Raw genomic sequence first — 20,364 nt, 5'->3', positions numbered from 1 at the left:
GCTCAGTGGTTAAGGGCACTGTGACTGTTCTTTCAGAGGTCCTGAGTTCAATTCCCAGCAACCACATGGTGGTTCACAACCATCTGTGATGGGAACTGATGCCCCCTTTTGGTGTATCTGGAGACAGCTACAATGTACTCACATACATAAAATAAATAAGTCTGAAAAAAAAAGTAAAGAATAAAAAACGGGGGTTGGGGATTTAGCTCAGTGGTAGAGCGCTTGCCTAGCAAGCGCAAGGCTCTGGGTTCGGTCCCCAGCTCCGGAAAAAAAAAAAAAAGAATAAAAAACGTAGGGACGCTTGGGAATGCAGTTCAGTTTGAGAGCATTTTGCCCAGCATGCAGAAGTCTCTGAATCCAGTCGCTAGTACACTGAGAAGAGACTGAGCTAAGGAACAGTGTCATTGTCACCACCTTCCCTTATGCACCCATGGAGCCATTCCCTACTTATCGTCGCCCTCCATAATGTCATTCCTTAAGAATATGTGGACGGGAGGCGCACCTATCCTGATTGTGTCTACAGCCTTAGGAATGCTGGGTGCTCACAATTGCTCCCTTGCTGTGGAAGGAGCCCTAACAGGCAGGGAGGTTTTCCCACGACCCAGTCTGTTAACAGTGCAAACTTTCAGCCCTGGGACCCAGCCATTTGGCAACAGGATGCATTTATCAATGAGGAACCTTGATGCTATATATGCTAGGCCTAGTAATAGTTTGAATGGTTGGATGTTTTTTAAAACTGGCTGAAAGCACGAAATTGCAAAGGAGAAAGAAACATTTATTTACATGATCAGAGAGTATAACCTATATCACCTACATTAACAGTATTTATATTTTATATGCAAAGAATTATATTAAAATGTTCTCTTTTGCATTTCTGAGACAAGGTTTCATATAGCTTAAGCTGGCTTCAAATTCATTGTGCAGTCGTCCTACCATGTGTGTTCTGCAGATTAAATTCGGGTCACCAGGCTTGGTGGCCACTACCTTCACCTGGTGAGCCATCTTGCTGGCACCCTTTTGAGACAAAGTCTCACTTTACTATTGGCCAGATTAGCCTTGAACTTCGAGCAATCCTCCTGCCTTATTTGATGAATCAAAGCACCATTCATTCATTTACAGTGTATTCTGTTTGGTTCAAATACCAAGTAGCGAATAAAAGCACTGGACAGTCAGCAGAGCATTATCAAATCAGGGAGAACATCCAGCAGAGCACAGGATGGACCTGATCGAGAGATGAACAGGGTATCATCAAAGCAAAGGCTTACACACGCCCAGCCGAGACTGGGGAAGTTAAGGCAGTCAGGAATTCCCAGTTGAGCTTCCTGTCTGTAGATGAATGTTGTTTTCCTGTTCCTACTACAGAATTGCTTTTGTTTTTGTTTTGTTTTGTTTTTTGGGTTGGTTTGTGTGTGTGTGTGTATGTGTGTGTGTGTTGTTTTTGTTGTTTGACAGGGTCTCTCTCTATAGCCTTAGAATTTGCTCTATAGACCAGGCTGGCCTTGAACTCAGAGATCTGCCTGCCTTTGCTTCCCAAGTACTGGGATTAAAGGCATGTGGCACTCTATGACTGGTGCACACAGATATTTTTATACCATGGGAGAAATAACAGTAACTGTTATTGTAGAAAGTTTACTTTCTAGCTGTACTTGAGGGGCGAGGTGGGGAGGAGGTTAAAGGTAGGCTTTCACTTTGTAGCCCAGGATGACAAAGCTGCCTGGAACTCACAGATTTGGCTGTCGCTGCCTCCTGAGTGCTGGGATTAGAGCATCTACCATCATACCTGACAGTAGACAGTGCTTTTAATACCCTCAACTGTTTGTCCCTTTCTGTACCACAGAGCCAGAGGTCACACTGAGCTAGGACAGCAGCTGTTTGAGGACACATGACATAAACATGCTTGAGTCTGAAACAAGGGAGGGACCCCTCACTCTGAGTCTCATTTTAACAAGCTTAAACTGTACACTAACTGCAAGTTTACCAACAGAATGTGTATTTCATAGTGAGAGGTAGTTTTTACTGTGATAGACGATATCACGGCTGTAGGCTGACCAGTCTTTTAATTAGCTCCAAATAATAATTCAAGAGAAAAAAGAAGAAAGAATGAAAGAAAAAGACAGTGTTTGTGATCAGATTTGTTCTCTAAACCCATTGATTTTTCCAGGCAGGGTGGCACAGTACAACCCTTACTGGCCTGGAGCTCACTATGCAGATCAGGCTGGCCTTGAACTCAGACATCTGCCTGTCTTTGCTACCCAAGTGCTGTGACTATGGGTGTGTGCTTTTGCCCCTGGCTCAAACATTTATTTTTATTGTTTTGCCCACATAGGAAATCCATCCACACATCCCAATGGAGAAGGCTCAACTCCCATCATTACCCACTGCATCCAGCCCAGTGTTCACAGTCCCCTAGCAAGACATGGGAATCATTAGGTGTCGGGGCTTCAAAACACTTGAAAAACAAGCAAACCAAAACATGTTTTATTTCTTCATCGTCTCACAATTTTACTCATTTCTCTTACTTCTGATACTTATGATGCCTTTGGGTTTTTCGCTAGCCTTGATTCATCTGTCTACTTAATTCTGATGTCACTGCGGCTTTGTGCTTTGTGTTTGTTCAACTCCATGATTGCCAGCAGATGTCCTGGAGAGCATGATAGAACCACCACAGCGGGACTCTAGTGCACCTGGAAGGTTCCACGTAGGCAGTGCAGAGTCCATGCTACATGTTCGACCTGGAGGCTACACCCCTCAGAGAGCACTGATTAACCCCTTCGCCCCCTCAAGAATGCCCATGAAGCTCACCTCCAACAGAAGGCGCTGGATGCATACTTTTCCTGTAGGTAAGATGGCTGCTCAAGTAAGAGCCTTGGACAGTGAGTTCCTAGCTTTGGTCCTTAGCACCAGTCACCCCTGTGATTTAGTGAAGTCCCTCAGCTTCTGTGAGGCTCTTGTCCACCAGTGAGATGGGTGTGCCTGCTGGGCTTCCCCAGGGTTCTCAGCGGGGTCTTTGAACACACACTTGGGAACAAGCTCTGTAACTGACCAGCTGGGTTAATGAAGGGCTTGCTTGCCTGCTTGTTTGTTTGAAATGGCCTGTGCTTTCCTGAGCCTCATCTCACCCATTGCTTCTCTGAGCTCCACTTGTTACTTTTGTCATTTCTCAGGGCCTCCAACAGGGGAGTAAAAATAATTTTTACTTCACTAATTTTCGTAGCGCATCTTTTTACTCTATTTTGGCCTCAAGAAGATGACAGTAAAGATTGAAAGCGGCAGTTAAAATTAAACTCGGACTTAAAATGGACTCTTGTCAGGCTAGGAAGGATCAGATGTGTTAGGCTCTATTTTGTGTTGTTGTTTTATTTATTTGTTTGTTTTAATGGGAACCATCTTATTGAATTATTAGAAATGTTATTTTCTTTTACACTTGATTTTACTGTTAGAATGTTAAATAAAAAAATGAAATAAATCTGTTTATCTGGCTGTAATTGGAGGCCATTCCAGTCCTGCTTTGTCCCTTATCTCTGCTAGAATCCATAAGTTGCTTCTTTTGTTTTCTTTTCTGTCATTACTGCTAGAGTCTGAGACATCGATCTCTGTTTCTTGCCGTTCTGTTTCCTTCCGCTTTTTGTTAGACTTTGCATGGAACGGAAGATGACCTCGAACTTAGTTAAGATAATCACCACCGCGGCCAGTTCATGTGATGCTGGGGATCAAACCCTGGAGCCAGAACTACATACTAGGCCAGAACTGGCTCAATTAAGTTACATCTCCAGCCCCCAGGCTAAGATCTCTCTGTCTCTGCCCCCCCCCATCCCCTGCAAACACGTGGTCCTATATGAGGCAATTTGTGTGTGTGTGTGTGTGTGTGTGTGCGCGCACGCTTCATTCATTTGTTTGTTTTTTCTTTTTTCCTTTCTTTTCTTTTTTTTGTTTTTTGGTTTTTTTTTTTTTGTCTTTTTGTTTTGTTTTTGTTTTTGTTTTTTTTGAGACAGGGTTTTTCTCTGGGTAGCCCTGGCTGTCTCGGAATTCACTCTGTAGACCAGGCTGACCTTGAATTCAGAGATCCGTCTACCCCCGCCTGTCAAGTGCTGGGAAAGGGTATACTAAGGTGTATACCACCATGCCTGCCTCGTTATTTCATTTTTATTTTCCTTCTCTTGTCATCTTTTGGTCCTTCGATACTTGTCTGTTTCTGTATGGTGTCTCCATAGTATTCATGAAACTGAGGGTCCCAAATATTCCTAACATAGTGGACACGTAAAGCGTGGGGCCTGCGTGGAGGAAGAGTCCTCTATGGAAGCCTGATTGTCCCTTGTACGATGTTCCTCTTGCTGTGCTCTTTGTCAGATCTCTCTAGCATCCCAGGGGTTGGGAAGAAGGAGGAGCATGCTTTTGTGTGCAGCCTGAGCTGTCAGGTGGGAATAACATTCAGTGGTTCTTTGTCTGGGCAGGACCATCTGGAGAGGCCATCCAGATCCATCATCAAACCCGGCAAAACATGGCAGAGCTGCAGGGCAGCAGGCAGCGGGACCCCACCCACTCCTCTGCAGAGCTGTTGGAGCTGGCATATCATGAAGCCGCCGGAAGGTGAGGGTCTGCACCACGCTCTGCACAGTAGCCCAGCCCAGCGCTGAACAGACTGCTGAGGAGACGGCACATCGTGACTTAGAGCACATTCCGTCAGGACCCTCCTTTGTCAGCCTTGTCATTCCCATCCCTGGGGATAAGCAATCAGACTAGCATTTGGCCTGTAGTATTACCAAGGCCCAGCTTTGGATTGTTTTGAGCTTATATTTTGTAAGCTTCCTAATTTTCTTCCAAACCTCGGTCAAAGATGAAAGTGAGGTTCTCTTTATCCTAGGGTTTGTCAGTGGAATGAATGCCGGGGCAGGTGATTGATCTGGCTGTTGTCTAGGTAGCCTTCCTGTGTCTCGGCATGTTGGCTTTTGAACAAAAGCTGGGAATGTCTTAAAAAGCACCTCAAGAGTCAGTGTAGGAAGAAAGTCCTTTAAGCTTGATGAGCATGACCCCAGCTTAAACCTGGACTCACTGGTCCTCAATTGCTTTAGGAAACACTTTACAGAGGGCAGCCTTCTTGGCCCCTTCCTTAGACACTGGACATCCTCTTTGCTGACGGGGTGTTCATGGAAGGTCTGGATGGTGTGTGGCCCTCTTTACCAGGTTTGCTCTGGTACATCCATTCGAGACTTTATCTCTTTCCTTTGTTATTAAGCAGGGAGACATAGGGCAGAAAGGATCTAGCATGGTGGTAGGTAAACAACCAGGGAGGGTGTCCAAGGCTGGCACAGAAATGAAGCACTACTACATAATGGTTTGAAGTATGATCCTACGTGTTACCCGCCTGCATGACTGAGTATTAGCCCTGTTTTTCACGAGCTTTTCTTTTCCCCATATGCCCTCTCCCACACACTAGGATGCAGGGTGAACAGGAAAAACTGTGATGATCTTCAGTAATTAAGCCAGGTGGCCGGTCTTTGTTCTCTGCAGGCACAGCACTTCCCGCCAGCCTGGTGACAGCATGTCCTTGAACTTCAGTGGAACGGAAGAGCTTTCTGTCAGCCTGCTTAGCAACAGCGGCACAGGTAACTCATCTAAAAAGACTTGGGGTGCTTCAAGCAGCCTCGTATCTAGACGTGACACAAAGGCCAGAAAAGCAGGACCGTGTCTATTTTGGGGATCTTTCCAGCCACGATTCGGGGTGACCTATTTAGAAGCAGTGCTGTATAATGCATAGGATTATAAATGGGCCACGCATTACATTTTTAGCTGAGAACATGTTGGTCAGGACACATTTATCACCGTCTTGCAGGAAGTCCTGACCGAGGACTTGTGAGGTGTTGAGGGTAGCCCCAGAGTCTGAGGAGGAGTGGTCTCTACCCTCATATAGAAACAGGTCCATAGGGGAACATCGTGATTTGCTATATCACCACAGAATAAAAAGAAACCTCTGGGTGGTGGCATACACCTTATCAATCCCCACACTCCAGAGGCAGAGATGGACAAAGCTCTGTGAGTTTGAGGCTAGCCTGGTCTGCATAGTGAGTGAGTTCTAGGCCAGCCAATCCTATATAATAAGATACTGTCTCAAAAGAGAGAGTATAGAGGGAGGCGATGTGGTTATGTTGAGAAGTAAGTGTGCATCTTAGGCTTGGAGGAGTGGAAATTGGTTTGATGGAAAGTTAGAAGGTACAGATTCCAAGTACAGATGATGGGTGGAATATGAATTTCTTTTGTTATCCAGTAGTCCCAGGAAGGAGTATTTTACTAAACACAGTTTACATGGTCAGTTGTGCCTAGCGATACAGAGATACTAATCTCTCACAGCAGCTCAGGCACTGTCATTTGAGCATTCTAGTCAGAGTGTCAAGGGAACATGAGTTTAGAAATGGACCTTTTCTGCAAAGCAGGGATTTTACAAGATGAGCGTGGGAAGATACAAAGTATGGCTGCTTCGTCATACACTGTGTTCCGTGTCCCATACACTGTGTCCTCTACACTGTGTCCTATACACTGGCTTGTATTTCTAGAACTTGGCTTAAGGTTTATGAAAGTAGGGGCTGGAGAGATGGCTCAGCATAAGAGCAACTGCTGCTCTTCCAGAGGACCCAGGTTCAATTCCCAGCACCCACATGGGAACTCACAACCGTCTGCAACTCCAGTTCTAGGGGTTCTGTAAATTAAAAAAAAAAAAAAAAAAAGGATTTGGAAAGTAAAGCTTTGTAAAGGGGGCCAATGCTGTTGTTTTCAGTCACTGGTAGATTGATGTAGCCATATTCCTGTAACCCAAGGATGAGTGCTGAAGTGAGTCAACAGTAAGAAGATCCCAAAATAATTACAATCTCATTCAGTTCATTCACTCATTCATTTTAGGTGAGAAACAAGAAAAAGGCTGGTACTGTGGAAACACTTTCAGTCATGTATTCAGGGTGGTTAAATACCTGCGAGATTTTCTGCAGAATGTCACAAAGGCAGCAGTTCTATCACTTGGCTAAACTAGGAAGCCAGTTTTTAGGAAGAAGTTTGAGTTTTCCTGGCTTTGGGGGTAGAGGGTTACTAAGGAGGGCTGATCTGGGTTTCTGGACTATTCCTTGAGCTAGCTTGACTAGTGATTAGGAGCAGGAAGAATTAATTGAACCAGATGATAGCAGCCAGCATCGGTATCTACTCAGAAGAGCCCAGGAACCTGGAGTATCGCAGAGATACCACATGATTCCATATGTAGCTTTTGGAGTTTTAAAAGTTTCCTCTTGAGAATGGAGTGCGCTTTAAAAGGTCTTGATTTGGAGATGGGCGTGCAAGATCTTTAGGTGATGTTGTCACACTCTCTTAGCTGAGAGTCTCCTGGCACACATGTGCACACAGACAGACAGGCAGACAGCTATTGGGAAAAGATTTGCTTGCAGCCTGGCGCTCTGGCTCACCCCTTCCTCCTTGGGCTCCTAAGCCGTCAGTCGGCCTAGCTGATGGATTGCTCTCCTTGGGTGACTGGCAGATGCCTCGCCGTGGACGCGATAGCATCTAGACTCCGGCTGCTGTTCTTCGCCCACCCTTTCCTTCTCAGCTGCCTTTTCCTTGTGATGGTGGCTGCTCGGTTCCCTTACTGCTTTTGTTCAGCCCTTTATTGTCTCTGGGCAGGGTGTCACAGTAGCTCTTCCTGCTCTGTTCCTCTCTCTCCTTCAGGGAACTACCATGCTGTCACCGATGATTTATTTCAAAATGGATATGACCAGCTTCTCCATCACACACTGTCTCCTGTGTCCCTTCATGTCCTCACTTTAGCAAGGTGCTGAGTATGGAGAAGCCCAAGCTGTAGCATCTTAGGACACGAGACTCACTCCACAATGAGTAGTGAGTCCTTTGGGCAGTCACTACCTTCTGTCCAGCTCAGTTTCTTTCATTGTGACAGTCCACATGAGCGCTTACAACAGTGCCGGGCAGACACGGGTGGTTAACTGTTAACCCAGATGGGGGTATTGATAATGATAGGTGGGTTTTCTTGTATCCCAGCCATGGTCTTCATTCTTCTGTGCAGTCTTGCCCCCCTGTGTAGAATATGTTTTTTTTCTGTCTGCAAGCCCTGTTCTTCCTAAAGACATCCATTGTCCATGATGGTTCAGCTTCAAGTGGGCCTCCTTTTTGAAACTTCTTGAAGTTTCCTTTCCATTTCATGCTTCCTAAGAGATGTTAGATGTGTTCCCACACGGCTCCTGATGTGAATCCCAGCTGCTCAACTGGGGGCTTCACGATCCCATTGTTGGTTTCTATGTCTGTCTCTCTACTGGACTCCTCACAGTGTCTGGCATATTTATTGACAAATGAAGACTACATTGTCATGTAAGAAGCTTTAGAATGACCAGAAAAATTATTGTTTCATTTGTACTTGAGTATTTGTGTTTACTTTTGTGTGTATGTATAGGTATCCATTCTACAATGTTAAGCTTCGTAGAAACTGTGGGCTCCTTGGGTTGTTTTTCTGGTTGGGGTGATCAGTTGTATGGGGTTACTCTTTCCTATCCCTTTATGACCTGTAGCATATGTTTTGAAAAGGACCAGACCACATGGGAATTGTTTCATCTTTGAACCTAGGTTAAATCATTTTAATGAGCAGAGAAGGAAATTAGATGAAGTCTTCATAATTTTTATTTCCGTATACAGTAATCAATCAGTGCCCAGTCTCTCTTAGGGTATCTCCAGAATATTATCTTTATTGTCCTGGACTAGTCCATAGTCTGCTAACTGACCTTAGCTTCCCCTTTGCTCTTTCATAGCTGCTCTTCTTCTTTAAAGATTTATTTGTTCATATATTGATTTACTTGTGTTTGCATATGTGTGCCTGTGTGAGTATGTGAGCATATGTTGGGAGGAGGTGCACACAGCTGCACATGCAGAGGCAGGGAGGGGACATCAGGTATCCTATTACTTTTCATCCATATCTTTGTGGCAGGGTCTGCCCCTGAACATTGGACTCCTACCATCTCAGCCAGGTTAAAGCCCAGGGCTCTCCTGTTTTCACCCCTCTAGGAACTGGGATCATAGGCATTTGCAGGGAGGGATGCCTGGCTTGATGTGGGTACTAGGATCTGATGTTCTGCCTCCTGGGTGCTAGAATTAGAGGCATGTGGCTTCACCCAGCTCATATGTTTTTCTTTAAAATTAAAAAAAACAATTCTTCTGAGTCTGTGTGTGCACAGGTGTGTGTGAAAGCCAGGCAAGGGCCTCAGATATCCCTTGTCATCATGCTCCACGCGTCAGTCTCTTGAGACAAGGGCTTTCCCTGAGCCCAGAGGTAGGCTTGCAGCTAGCACGCCCCATCAAGTCTCCTGTCACTGTTCCCTTCAGCCCGGGTTTATAGGCATGTGACCACACCTGGCTTTAAAAACAAAACAACACTAATGTGTGGGTTCCAGGAATTTGAACTCAGTCCTCATGCTTGGACACCACAAGCTCTTACCTGTTGTGCTGTCTCCTCAGGCCAGGTTTGCTTCCTTAATTCACAAAACTGTACCTCTTTCAGAAGTGTTTAAACTTTTTTTTTTTAAAGATATACTTATTTTATGTATATGAGTACACTGTAGCTGTCTTCAAACACACCAGACTAGGTAATCAGATCCCATTACAGATGGTTGTGAGCCACCGTGTGGTTGCTGGGAATTGAACTCAGGACCTCTAGAAGTGCTCTTAACCACTGAGATATCTCTCCAGCCCATGTGTTTAAGCTTCTGTGTATAAGAAACAGAGATTATAAAGACACCCATTCTCATAACCTCAGTGGCCTTTGACTTGTATCTCCTTTGGGTTCTCTTTAAGGTAGTTTCTACATGCGCTAACAAGGATGAGAGAAAGCCCTCTCACCAGGAGTCTGGCTGAAAATCATTCGGACATAGGGTGGTTTCACTTCACTACTAAATTAGAATATGCAGATACCGGAATTATTGTGATTACCAGCCTGCACCAGGATGCAGTTCAGTACTAGACCACTTGGACAGCATGGCTCACAACCCTGCCTTGGATTCCCAGGGTGGGGGTGGGGGGCTCAGGAGTGGCAGAGGAAGCTGCCCAGAGTGGTGTCTGAGTGTCGCAGAGCTTCTGCCTCAGATTCTACTAGAGGCTGTTAAGATCAACTTCTGGAACAAAGCAAACAAAACCCATGCATCTAGATCGGTGTCCCCACAGCATTATGAGGGTCAAAAATAGGCTGGGCTTGGTAAAGCACAAAACCTAGAATTTTTGTTTTAGGGCTGAGCTTCATACCACATTGCCTTTAATTCTATCACTCATGAGGAAGAGGCAGGCAGATCTCTGAGTTCAAGACCAACCTGGTCTATAGACTGAGTTCCAGGACTGCCAGGCCCACATAGAGAAACCCTGTCTTGAAAAACAAAACAAAACAGTCCTCATTTTGTTACAGGATACATTTGAAATACATAACTTATAAACATTTCACTTATTAAAAACGAGAAAAATCAAGAAAACCAGTTCTGACCCTACCTCTGCCTCCCTTGGCTTGAAGCTTCTGCCATCTGCAGGTACCCAAGTGTGACTCAGACTTCCTGCATTTGGCCCTGACTCAGACATGAGTCATGCTTCTCAGGAACAGTGTCTCTGTGGGTTTCCCTTTTGGCTCTGTAGGATTTTGTTTTGAGCGGAGCTGTGAGCCCTTGTAGCTGCATTGTTCACTTCTGTGCTGTCTAGCAGCGTCAAGGCAGTTGGTGGGTCTTGTCAGACCCCTTTTCTGTCCTTTTTACTTTATGGTATTGGAGACTGAAGCGAGGACCTTGTGTGTACTGAGCACATAGCTACCTAGTTATGTGTCAGGAACCTAGTTATGTGCCTAGTTATGTGTCAGGAACCTAGTTATGTGCCTAGTTATGTGTCAGGAACCTAGTTATGTGCCTAGTTATGTGTCAGGAACCTAGTTATGTGCCTAGTTATGTGTCAGGAACCTAGTTATGTGCCTAGTTATGTGTCAGGAACCTCGTTAAACAACGAATGAAATATGGCTCAGTGGGTGAGTGCCGCGTCCTGGGTCCCAAGTAGCAGCAGATGCCAACAGAAAATGAACTCAATGCGTCTTTGGAGGCACCGTATCTTACAATGTCACAAATGTCATGTCAGGGCTTTTTACATTTTTCCTTATTTTTACCCTATGGGTCCTTTGTGCATGTATTATTACTTCCAGGTTAGCACTTTCATGGGATTCCTGAGGGTGTGAGTGAGGGCTCTCAGGATCTCCAGCTGCTTCTTGTGCCTCTTCTTAGGCTCCTTTCCTCTGTTTTATTCTATTCTTACATATTAGTTTTTGTTTTATCTTTATCTTTGTTTATATTATATCTTTTTTTTTTCTTTTTTTTCGGAGCTGGGGACCGAACCCAGGGCCTTGCGCTTGCTAGGCAAGCGCTCTACCACTGAGCTAAATCCCCAACCCCTATATTATATCTTATTCCTTAGAAGCATGTTTGCTTTCTAATGAGACACCAAAAGGAAATGGTTCTGGATGGGAGGGGAGGTGGGAAGGAACCATGAGGAAGTAGAGGAAGGGGAAACAATCAAGATATATTATGTGAGAAAAGTGTTTTCTTTGTTTTGAGACAGGGTTTCTAGATGTAGCCCTGGGTGACCCAGAACTCACTCTGTGGACCAGGTTGGCCTTGAACCCAGAAATCCACCTGCCTCTGTCTGCTGAGTGCTAGGATTAAAGCCATGTGCCACCATACCTGGCTTTTTCTTCCCTTCTTTCTTTCTTTCCTCGTGTGTGTGTGTGTGTGTGTGTGTGTGTGTGTGTGTGTGTGTGTGTGTGTGTGTGTGTTATGTGTGTTTATTATATATATATATATATGAGTTTACTGTAGCTGTCTTCAGACACACCAGAAGAGGGCATCAGATCCCATTGCAGATGGTTGTGAGCCACCAAGTGGTTGCTGGGAATTGAACTCAGGACCTCTGGAAGAGCAGTCAGTGTTGTAAGCCTCTGAACCATCTCTCCAGCCCCCTGGCTTTTATTTTTAGTAAGGGGGGGAAAATGCAAGCAGGGGGAAAAGGAACAAAGAAAGGGAGGGAGGGAGATAGAGACAGAGACAGACACACTGGGCTTAGGGAGTTACAGAGCTGGCTCAGCAGTTAGGAGCGCCTGTTGCTTTTATAGAACATAGGGGTTTCCCAATCCACATGGTGGTTCACAACCATCTGTAACTCAAGTTCCAGGGTGTCTGATGCTCTCTTCTGACTTCTGTGGGCACCAGGCACGAATATGGCGCACAAACATTCATCTAGGCAAAACGTTTGTAAACTTGAATAAGTAAACAAACAAACAAACAAACAAACTGTGCTCAGGCCTGGGAGAGAGGAAGGAGATTGAAAGTTCAGACCATCCTCTGTTCAGGCCAGTGTGAGGCCAGTGTGGGGCACAAGAGGCCCTGCCCTGCCCTGCCCTGGAACAACAAACACACCAGGTGCAGGGGCTTGTCACTAATTTGCTGTTTCCTGATGGATACTGGTGTGGAATCTACTTTTATGTGTTCGTTTGCCTTCTGCATATGGTGTCACAGGCCCATTCAAATATTTTGTTACCTGTTTATTGGGTTGGTAACTTTCTTCCTCTTGAGTGTTGAGAGATCTCAATAATCCAGACGCAAGTCCTTTTTCCAGATTATGTGACTTTCCAAGTGCTTTCTCCTATGTCACTGCTTATTTTTTTCTAAAGACTCTTAAAGGAATTTATAAATACTTGTTATAATTGAGAGAGTCAAGTGGCACAGGACTGTATGGAGTAAGAGGTACAAGTCCTGGGACTGGAGAGGGGCTCAGCGGTTACAGGTCTGCGGTGCTCTTGCGGAGGTTCCGTCCCTTGTTCCCACATGGCAGCTCACAGGTGTCTGAGGGCCTGATGCCCTCTCCTAGCCTCCATGTGCATAGGCACACACAAGATACACCTATGTACGAGCAGGTCCTCATACACATAAAAACAGATCATTTCAAACACCACAGCCAAACTTCTGTCTTCACTTACCTCCTCCTTTAAACTTTCTGTATGGAGACAGCTAATGTTGGTTATTTTTGAGGCCCTTTCCAATTCCTCTTTATAGTTCACTTTTTTTTATTAAATAGTTATGTTTTCTAAGTGACATTTGGTTGTGTGTGTGTTTTAAAGATTTATTAATTTATTTCATGTATGTGAGTACACTGTCATTGTCTTCATGCACACCAGAAGAGGGCATCGGATCCCATTACAGATGGTTGTGAGCCACCATGTGGTTGCTGGGATTTAAACTCAGGACCTCTGGAAGAGCAGTCAGTGCTCCTAACTGCTGAGCCATCTCTCCAGCCTGTGTGTGTTTTTTAAATTAACTCTGTCATTTCATATTCAAGTTTTATTTTTAAATCTTTTTCAGACTAATTGTATTTAGGTAGAATCTTCGTTAGTCTGTTAAGTGTAGTAAATTTTGATGTTTTGTGTTATATTCTTAAAAGCTATGATTTGGAAAAAAGAGTTTTAGAAGTTAAAGTTAAACAAGTGTACAAAATGTAGTTAGGTTATTTTAGGTTTGCTAAAAATTAGTTGGTTGAAATGACTTTAAATGTGTCAATTTTCACAAAATAAGTAGCAAAAAAGAGCTTATTGGACAAAAAGAATGGTATTAATAACTTTGAAGTTCTGGTTCATTCCCAAATTTTAGGTTGTTCATATTTTTCTCTGGTTGATTCTTTTGGGCTGTTTGAAATACCCAGTTCAGAATTGGCATTTTTGTTTGTGTTTGTATTTTTATCTTTATTTTTGAATGTTTTCAGCCACAATTATAAGAACTTTTTTGTAGTGTAACTTTGATTCAGACAAGTCGCTTTTTCTTTCTCTAGGTATGAATCCTAGGAACCAGAATAAGGACTCTCTAGAGGATGGTGTTTCTACCTCTCCAGACCCAAGTAAGAGGGGCCACTGGACGGTGAGAAGGCAGGCAGTGGGCACTGTGGGGCAGTGAGGGCATGAGCAAGCTCTGTGGGAAGACAGCATCTGGAAAGCCACGTTCTCTGTGATAGGAAGCTGATATGTGAGGGACTCTTGAGTCTCTCTGATGCCAAGAGAGAGAAGTGTGGTTGAATGACCTGCTCCAGAGTGCATGATTCACAACATGCGGGAAAGAGTAGACTTCTCACGAAGACCCTCTTGCCAGGCAGAAGCCAATCTTAGCTCTTAGACCTAGTATTGTCTCTGAAAAAAATCAGAAAGAAACAATGGGCTGTTACTAGGGTCCTTCAGACACACTTATAGTAGAAAATATTCAACTAGTCAATGTTTGTGTACAGGGAATCCATTCTACCACTGCACACACTTTATTCTGTGTGGCTATGATGTGTAGTCTCCATTGATGATTAATTAACTTAATCCTTTTACAACATTTCATGTTCCTATTACTCATTTTTCGATCAGAAATATTGATTTTACATATTTGTGTGCTGGCTCACATCTGCCGTAGCACATGCGCATGGAGGCTAGGGGACATCTCATGGACTTGGCTCTCTCCTCCTGCTGGATGGACCCAGGGATCAAACAGATTATCAGCCTCAGTGGCCATTGTGCCAAACCCTAACGTTTTGTTCTTTCTTTCCTTTCTTTTTTTTTTTAAATATTTATTTATACTGTGTGTATGAGCACACTGTAGCTGTCTTCAGACACACCAGAAGAGATCTGATCTCATTCCAGATGATTGTGAGCCACCATGTGGTTGCTGGGAATTGAACTCAGGACCTCTGGAAGAGCAGTCATACTGTTAACTGCTGAGCCTTCTCTCCAGCCCTCTTTCTTTCTTTCTTTTTTAAAATTTGTTTTTTATTATTTTGTTTGGATGAGTGTTTTGTCTGAACGTATGTCTGTGTACCACATGCATGCCTCATGCTTGAGGAGGTGGCGAGCCTCCACGTAGGTGCTGAGAATCAAACCCTGGTCCTTTGCAAGAACAAGAAGTGTTCTTAACCGCCAACTCTCTATCCGCCCCCGCCCTTTGTTTGTTTGTTTGCTTTAATTTTATTAAGCTGAGTGTGGTAACACAGGGCTTTAATCTCAGCACTTTGGAAGTCTCATATAATTAATTCTAGGCCAGCCAGGGCTACATAGTGAGACACTGTCTCAAAACAAAAAAATAAAAACCCAAACAAACAAACAAACAAACAAAAAACCACAAAACCCAGAAAATGTGGTTATTTTTAATCATACAATCAAACATACGATTTAATTATTTTTATTAGTTCCATTTGGATAGTTTCCAGGTTTGTTTGTTTGTTCGTTTTGGTTTTTAAGCTAGGGTTTCTCAATATAGCCCAAGCTGGTTGTAAACTTGTAGTATCCATCCTGTCTCTGCTCTCCCAGTGCAGGGACTACAGGCGTATGCTACCATGCCCAGCAGAAATCAGTGCTATGAGAGTCAGAAAGGTAGTGAGTGCTGCCTGTCCAAGGCAGCATAAAGACGTAGCTGGCTTTCGTTTTCCACCTCCTCACTGTGGCTTGATTAGGGCTCTTCTGGTTTTACCCAGGAAGTAGGGAAAGCACAGTTTCTTATTTGTCATGTGGGGAAGTTGGCGTGCAATTTCTGGTGTTGGGTGATGTATTTTGAATTCTGAGGTATTAATGACTCTGTGAGCCCTGCATAGACAGGGAGTTATGTCCAGTTATGGTCTTCCCCAGGGCATGAGGCATTCTGTCCTTGTACTTAGCATAATACCCTTTCATCCGTTTGGGAGTGATTGAGGCTGACAAAGCCCCGGGAGATGCACTGTGTTGTAAGCTTGTTACTGCTCATGCACATGCATTTACCATACACAGTGTGTAACTGTCCCACTCAGTAATCAGAGGTATGGAGCGGTTGTTGCTGTTGCCCTGATCTGTTTACTTTTATAGATTTAAAAAATGTCTTCACTTAAAAGATCTTAAAGATTGAGTCAGTTTTATTTAGAGAGATAGCTACCTGACTCTTTTTATCATTCAAATGAAACACTTGAGGGGGAAACATTTATTAAAGTGTTTTAAAGGGGTTGGGGATTTAGCTCAGTGGTAGAGCGCTTGCTTAGCAAGTCAAGGCCCTGGGTTCAGTCCTCAGCTCCGGAAAAAAACAACAACAACAACAAAAAAAAAAACAAAAAAAACATTTGTAAAAGGGCTGGAGAGATGGCTCAGCGGTTAAGAGCACTGACTGTTCTTCCAGAGGTCCTGAGTTCAAGTCCCAGCAACCACATGGTGGCTCACAACCATCTGTAAAGATATTTGATGCCCTCTTCTGGTGTATCTGAAGACAGCTACAGTGTACTTATATATAATAAATAAATTAATTTTTAAAAAAAAGTGACTTTTTTTTTTTTAAAAAAGTGTTTTAAAGCCAGGTGTGTAGTGCACATTGTAGCCTAGCCTTCTAGAAGCTCCAGGACAAGTTCAAGGCCAACCTGGGATACATAGCAAGCCTCTGTGAGAGAGGAGGGAGGAGGAGGGAGGGAGATTATTGTGGTGCTGGCTCTGGCATCCCATGGTGGTGGATGGCATCATGATTAGAAAGACTCAGGGAGATCACGTGCAGAAAATGGAAGCTAGAGCACAGAGTAGGCAAGGACTACCAGAGCTGCCTCAGGTTTCACTGTGGCAGCGTCCATATTTCTCATATTTCCACTTTGAGACCAAGCCCCAAGTGCATGAGTCTAGTGGAGCAAACCACACAGTGCGGCCTTTGTGCTCTAACTCGGGGGCTTGCACCCAGGCCAGACTTGGCCATATCTGTAGCATTTCTGGTTTTCACAGTAGAGTGCCTTACTGGCATCTTGTGAGTAGAGCCCAGCGTTGCTCCTCAGCATGTCTCAGGGTCCAGCACATCCCTCTGTAACAGACTGGTGTGATCCAGATGTCAGGAATTAGTTTCCAGTGTGGAGGACCTGTTCTATCTAGGGAGCAGTGTCACACTCGTGTCTCCAAAGCCCCAGCCTGGTAGCTGTCCGACACCCTCCTTTGGCCCCTCCTGTTCTTCTGAAGCTATTGTGATTGTGAGAGTGCCCGTCTCTGCTGCTATTCGCTATTCTGCTCCCAATTAGGCTGAGCTTTCTTCCTTTCCTATCCAGGCACTCTGCAGTCCTCGGAAGGAGAAGCTCTGCCCTGAGCCTCTCTTGTGCCCTCAGAATGTTAATTTGCTTTGATGTATAACCCTGCCTGCCCTGCAGTAACCTCACTGGCATTTCAGCTGTACTCATGATCAGCAGAAAATGAAAAATAGCGGCTGTGAACCCATTTGCATGATGGGATTGGACAAGCATGTTTTGCGTTATCTAACAAACTCTGTTTCTCTCTCTTTCTCCCTCCCCCATCCCTTCCCTCTGCTCCCCTTCTATCCCGGCAATTTCTATCACCTTTTACCATGAACTTCATCCCCACCCTCCCTTCCTTCCATATCCCAAACCTGCCATGGTGACCACATATACCTTTTCCCCGTTGTGCGAGGCAGTTCTGACACTGTCTGCTCCCCCTGTAGTGCCAGGCTTCTGTTGCACAGTTGGAGTGGATTGGAAGTCTCTTACTACTCCTGCATGCCTTCCCCTCACCACTGACTACTTCCCGGACCGTCAGGGCCTGCAGAATGACTACACAGAGGGCTGCTATGATCTCCTCCCAGAAGCAGACATGGACAGGTCAGTGCCTGAAACAAAAGCAGTCAGCTTTGTTTGTGAGGGTCATGGGTATATTGGAACACATGCATAAAAAGAAAACAGAATTTTTTAAGCCTTTCATGTCCTCCTTTAGTATTTGGGAAATTTGATAATGCAAGAACTATTAGTTTCTCTCAAGTTTTGTTGACATAAACAGTTTGTCTTCCTGGATAACATATTTGCTCATGCAGTTGCTTTGGGCACACTACATCTCATTATCTTTTCTAAGGTCATTCCTCTTCTGTCTTCTTTACCTGGTTGAACTGAACATTTCTCCTAAAGCTGGTGTGCAGATTATGGGTTTTATGAGCTGCCGTAGAGTGATAATCTGGGGTGAAAGAAGAGAAGGTGCGCAGTGACTGCTAGTGTCACTGCCCGAGGTCAGGCATGCCCACATGCTCACTCTTTTCCAGGAGGGATGAGGAGGGTGTTCAAATGACAGCCCAGCAAGTGTTTGAAGAGTTCATCTGCCAGCGTCTCATGCAGGGTTACCAAATCATAGTACAGCCAAAGACCCAGAAACCCAGCACTACAGTCCCACCCCCGCTGAGCAGTAGCCCACTCTATAGCAGAGGTAAGTGATCCTTCTTAAAATTACATTTCTTCCTGTCTACTGAATCCTGAGAGTAGCTTTTCTTTTGTGTAGTTATTGTATTAGCTGATGAGATGAAACACTATGACCAAAGCAAGTTGGGGAGGAAAGGGTTTATTTGGCTTAAACATATCACTGCTTATCACTGAAGGATGTCAGAACAAGAATTCACACAGGGCAAAAGGAACTTGAAGGCAGGAGCTGATGCAGAGGCCATGGAAGAGTACTGCTTACTGGCTTGCTCCCAATGGCCTGCTCAGCCTGTTTTCCTGTAGAACCCAGGATCACCATCCTCGGGATAGCATACCCACAGTGGGCTGGCCCTCTCCCACCAATCACTAAGTAAGAAACTGCTTGATAGGCTTGTGTAAGCCAGATCTTATGAAGACATTTTCTCACTGAGACTCCCTTCTCTGTCTGATGACTATAGCTTGTGTCAAGTTGACATGAAAACCCACTGGCACTTGAGCCCTTTTGAGGGTGGTACAGCTCAGTGGTAGCATGCTTGTCCAGCATGCATTAGGCTCTGGGTTCACTAGCACTCAAACACAAAGAAATAACAATGGTAAAGAAGACCACTTCAATCAGGTTTGGTGGCCCAGACATGGTGAGATAAAGGTCAGCCTCCACTACAAAGTAATACCCACTTTTCAAAAACACAAGACCCACTCTAGGAGCTGGAGAGAAGGGTAAGGGCACTGGATGCTTTGCCGAGAGCCCTGGTCTCTGGTTCCAAGCTCTTAGATGGTGGCTTATTACCAGTGCTACACATACTGTTAATCCCACTGTAGGAAAGTAAAACCGATACCCAAATTCTTTGTTCAAATTAAGTAAACTTTATTTTCTGTCAGACTGGGCTATCTCCCTAAAGCAGGATTTTGGAAAAATAACATCAAACATAGGAGGAGGTGGGGTTTATATAGCCAAAAAAAATCCCCAAAACCAAACCAAACCCAAAACCACTGTAAGAATAGGGGATTCTCAAGGGTTGAGGGATTTCCAAAGGACTTTTGGATATGTAGGAACTTGGCTAAACATTTCAAATCTACTTGGAAGAACATCTTACATCTTATCTTTGCAGGGTACATTCAAGGTGTGAGTCAAACTTCATAGGGTGCGGAGCATGTCGCATCCCAGAGCCGGTTAAAGCACTGCCACCTTGAATTTTGCAGCAAACAGAAATGAACGTGTTCTGACCTTTACAGAATGGCTTCCATCCTTAAGATGGAATGAGGTTGACCCATCAATACATTCAGGCAAACACGGATACAAATAAAAATAACATAAATATTTCATCTTTTTGAGACAGGATTTCTCTGTGTAGCCCTGCAACTCTAGACCAGGATTTTTTCACACTTACAGGGTTCCGCCTGTTTTTGTGCCTCCCAAGTGCCATGATTAAAGGTGGTCAACCGTATTCTTCTTAATCTCCCTCCCTCTCTTCTTCTCCATTTCCCTTCCCCCTCCCTCTATTCCTTCATCCCTTCCTTTTTCTGTTTTCTGAGACAGGGTTTTACCGTCCAGCCTGTTGTAGACTCTGGCTGGACTATAACTCACTGTATAAACCAGGCAGGCTCACCTCAAACCCAAAGGGCTAGTTGTTTCTCCCTTTGAAGTGCTGGCATTTAAGGTATGCACCCCTATGCCTGGCCCTAGAATTTTCTTTTCAAAAGGGGGATATGATTAATTTTAGGTATGATATAGTTTGGTTTAGACAACCAAGAGTAGCAGAAGGCCAAGTTGATCCTTAGTTATCAAGTATATAGTGAATGTTTTAAAACTGGAAGTGAGGGCTGGAGAGATGGCTCAGCGGTTAAGAGCACCCAACTGCTCTTCCAGAGGTCATGAGTTCAATTCCCAGCACCCACATGGTGCCTCACAACCATCTGTAAAGAGATTTGATGCCCTCTTCTGGTGTATCTGAAGACAGCTACAGTGTACTTATATATAATAAATAAATAAATCTTAAAAAAAAAAACAAAAAACTGGAAGTGGGTTTCTAGTGTTACACCTACCTGTTACACAACAGGTTCTCAGATGGTGCCTAAATCTAAGTTTACTGTTTGTTTGTTTGTTTTTTA

The 20,364-nt window shown here is 44.3% G+C and overlaps 1 protein-coding gene across 10 annotated transcripts in view; it reads left to right on the top strand.

The window, feature by feature from the left end:
• Depdc5 (DEP domain containing 5, GATOR1 subcomplex subunit) overlaps positions 1-20,364 on the top strand; it is a 137,393-nt gene that overhangs the window by 56,548 nt on the left and 60,481 nt on the right. For 7 of the 10 annotated variants that reach the window (XM_032915849.1, XM_032915847.1, XM_032915851.1 and 4 more), the window contains 6 exons: positions 2,637-2,840; positions 4,452-4,587; positions 5,509-5,603; positions 13,873-13,938; positions 17,490-17,673; positions 18,105-18,265. In XM_032915849.1, coding sequence (XP_032771740.1) covers positions 2,637-2,840; positions 4,452-4,587; positions 5,509-5,603; positions 13,873-13,938; positions 17,490-17,673; positions 18,105-18,265 — 846 coding nt within the window. The remainder of the gene's footprint in view (positions 1-2,636; positions 2,841-4,451; positions 4,588-5,508; positions 5,604-13,872; positions 13,939-17,489; positions 17,674-18,104; positions 18,266-20,364) is intronic. The other 3 variants (XM_032915852.1, XM_032915850.1, XM_032915854.1) reach the window with 1 other exon arrangement.

Source organism: Rattus rattus, chromosome 11 (genome assembly GCF_011064425.1).
Source record: "Rattus rattus isolate New Zealand chromosome 11, Rrattus_CSIRO_v1, whole genome shotgun sequence".
NCBI lineage: Eukaryota > Metazoa > Chordata > Mammalia > Rodentia > Muridae > Rattus > Rattus rattus.
The sequence above is the reverse complement of the archived record's forward strand: the minus strand, read 5'-3'. Positions and strand labels throughout refer to the sequence as shown.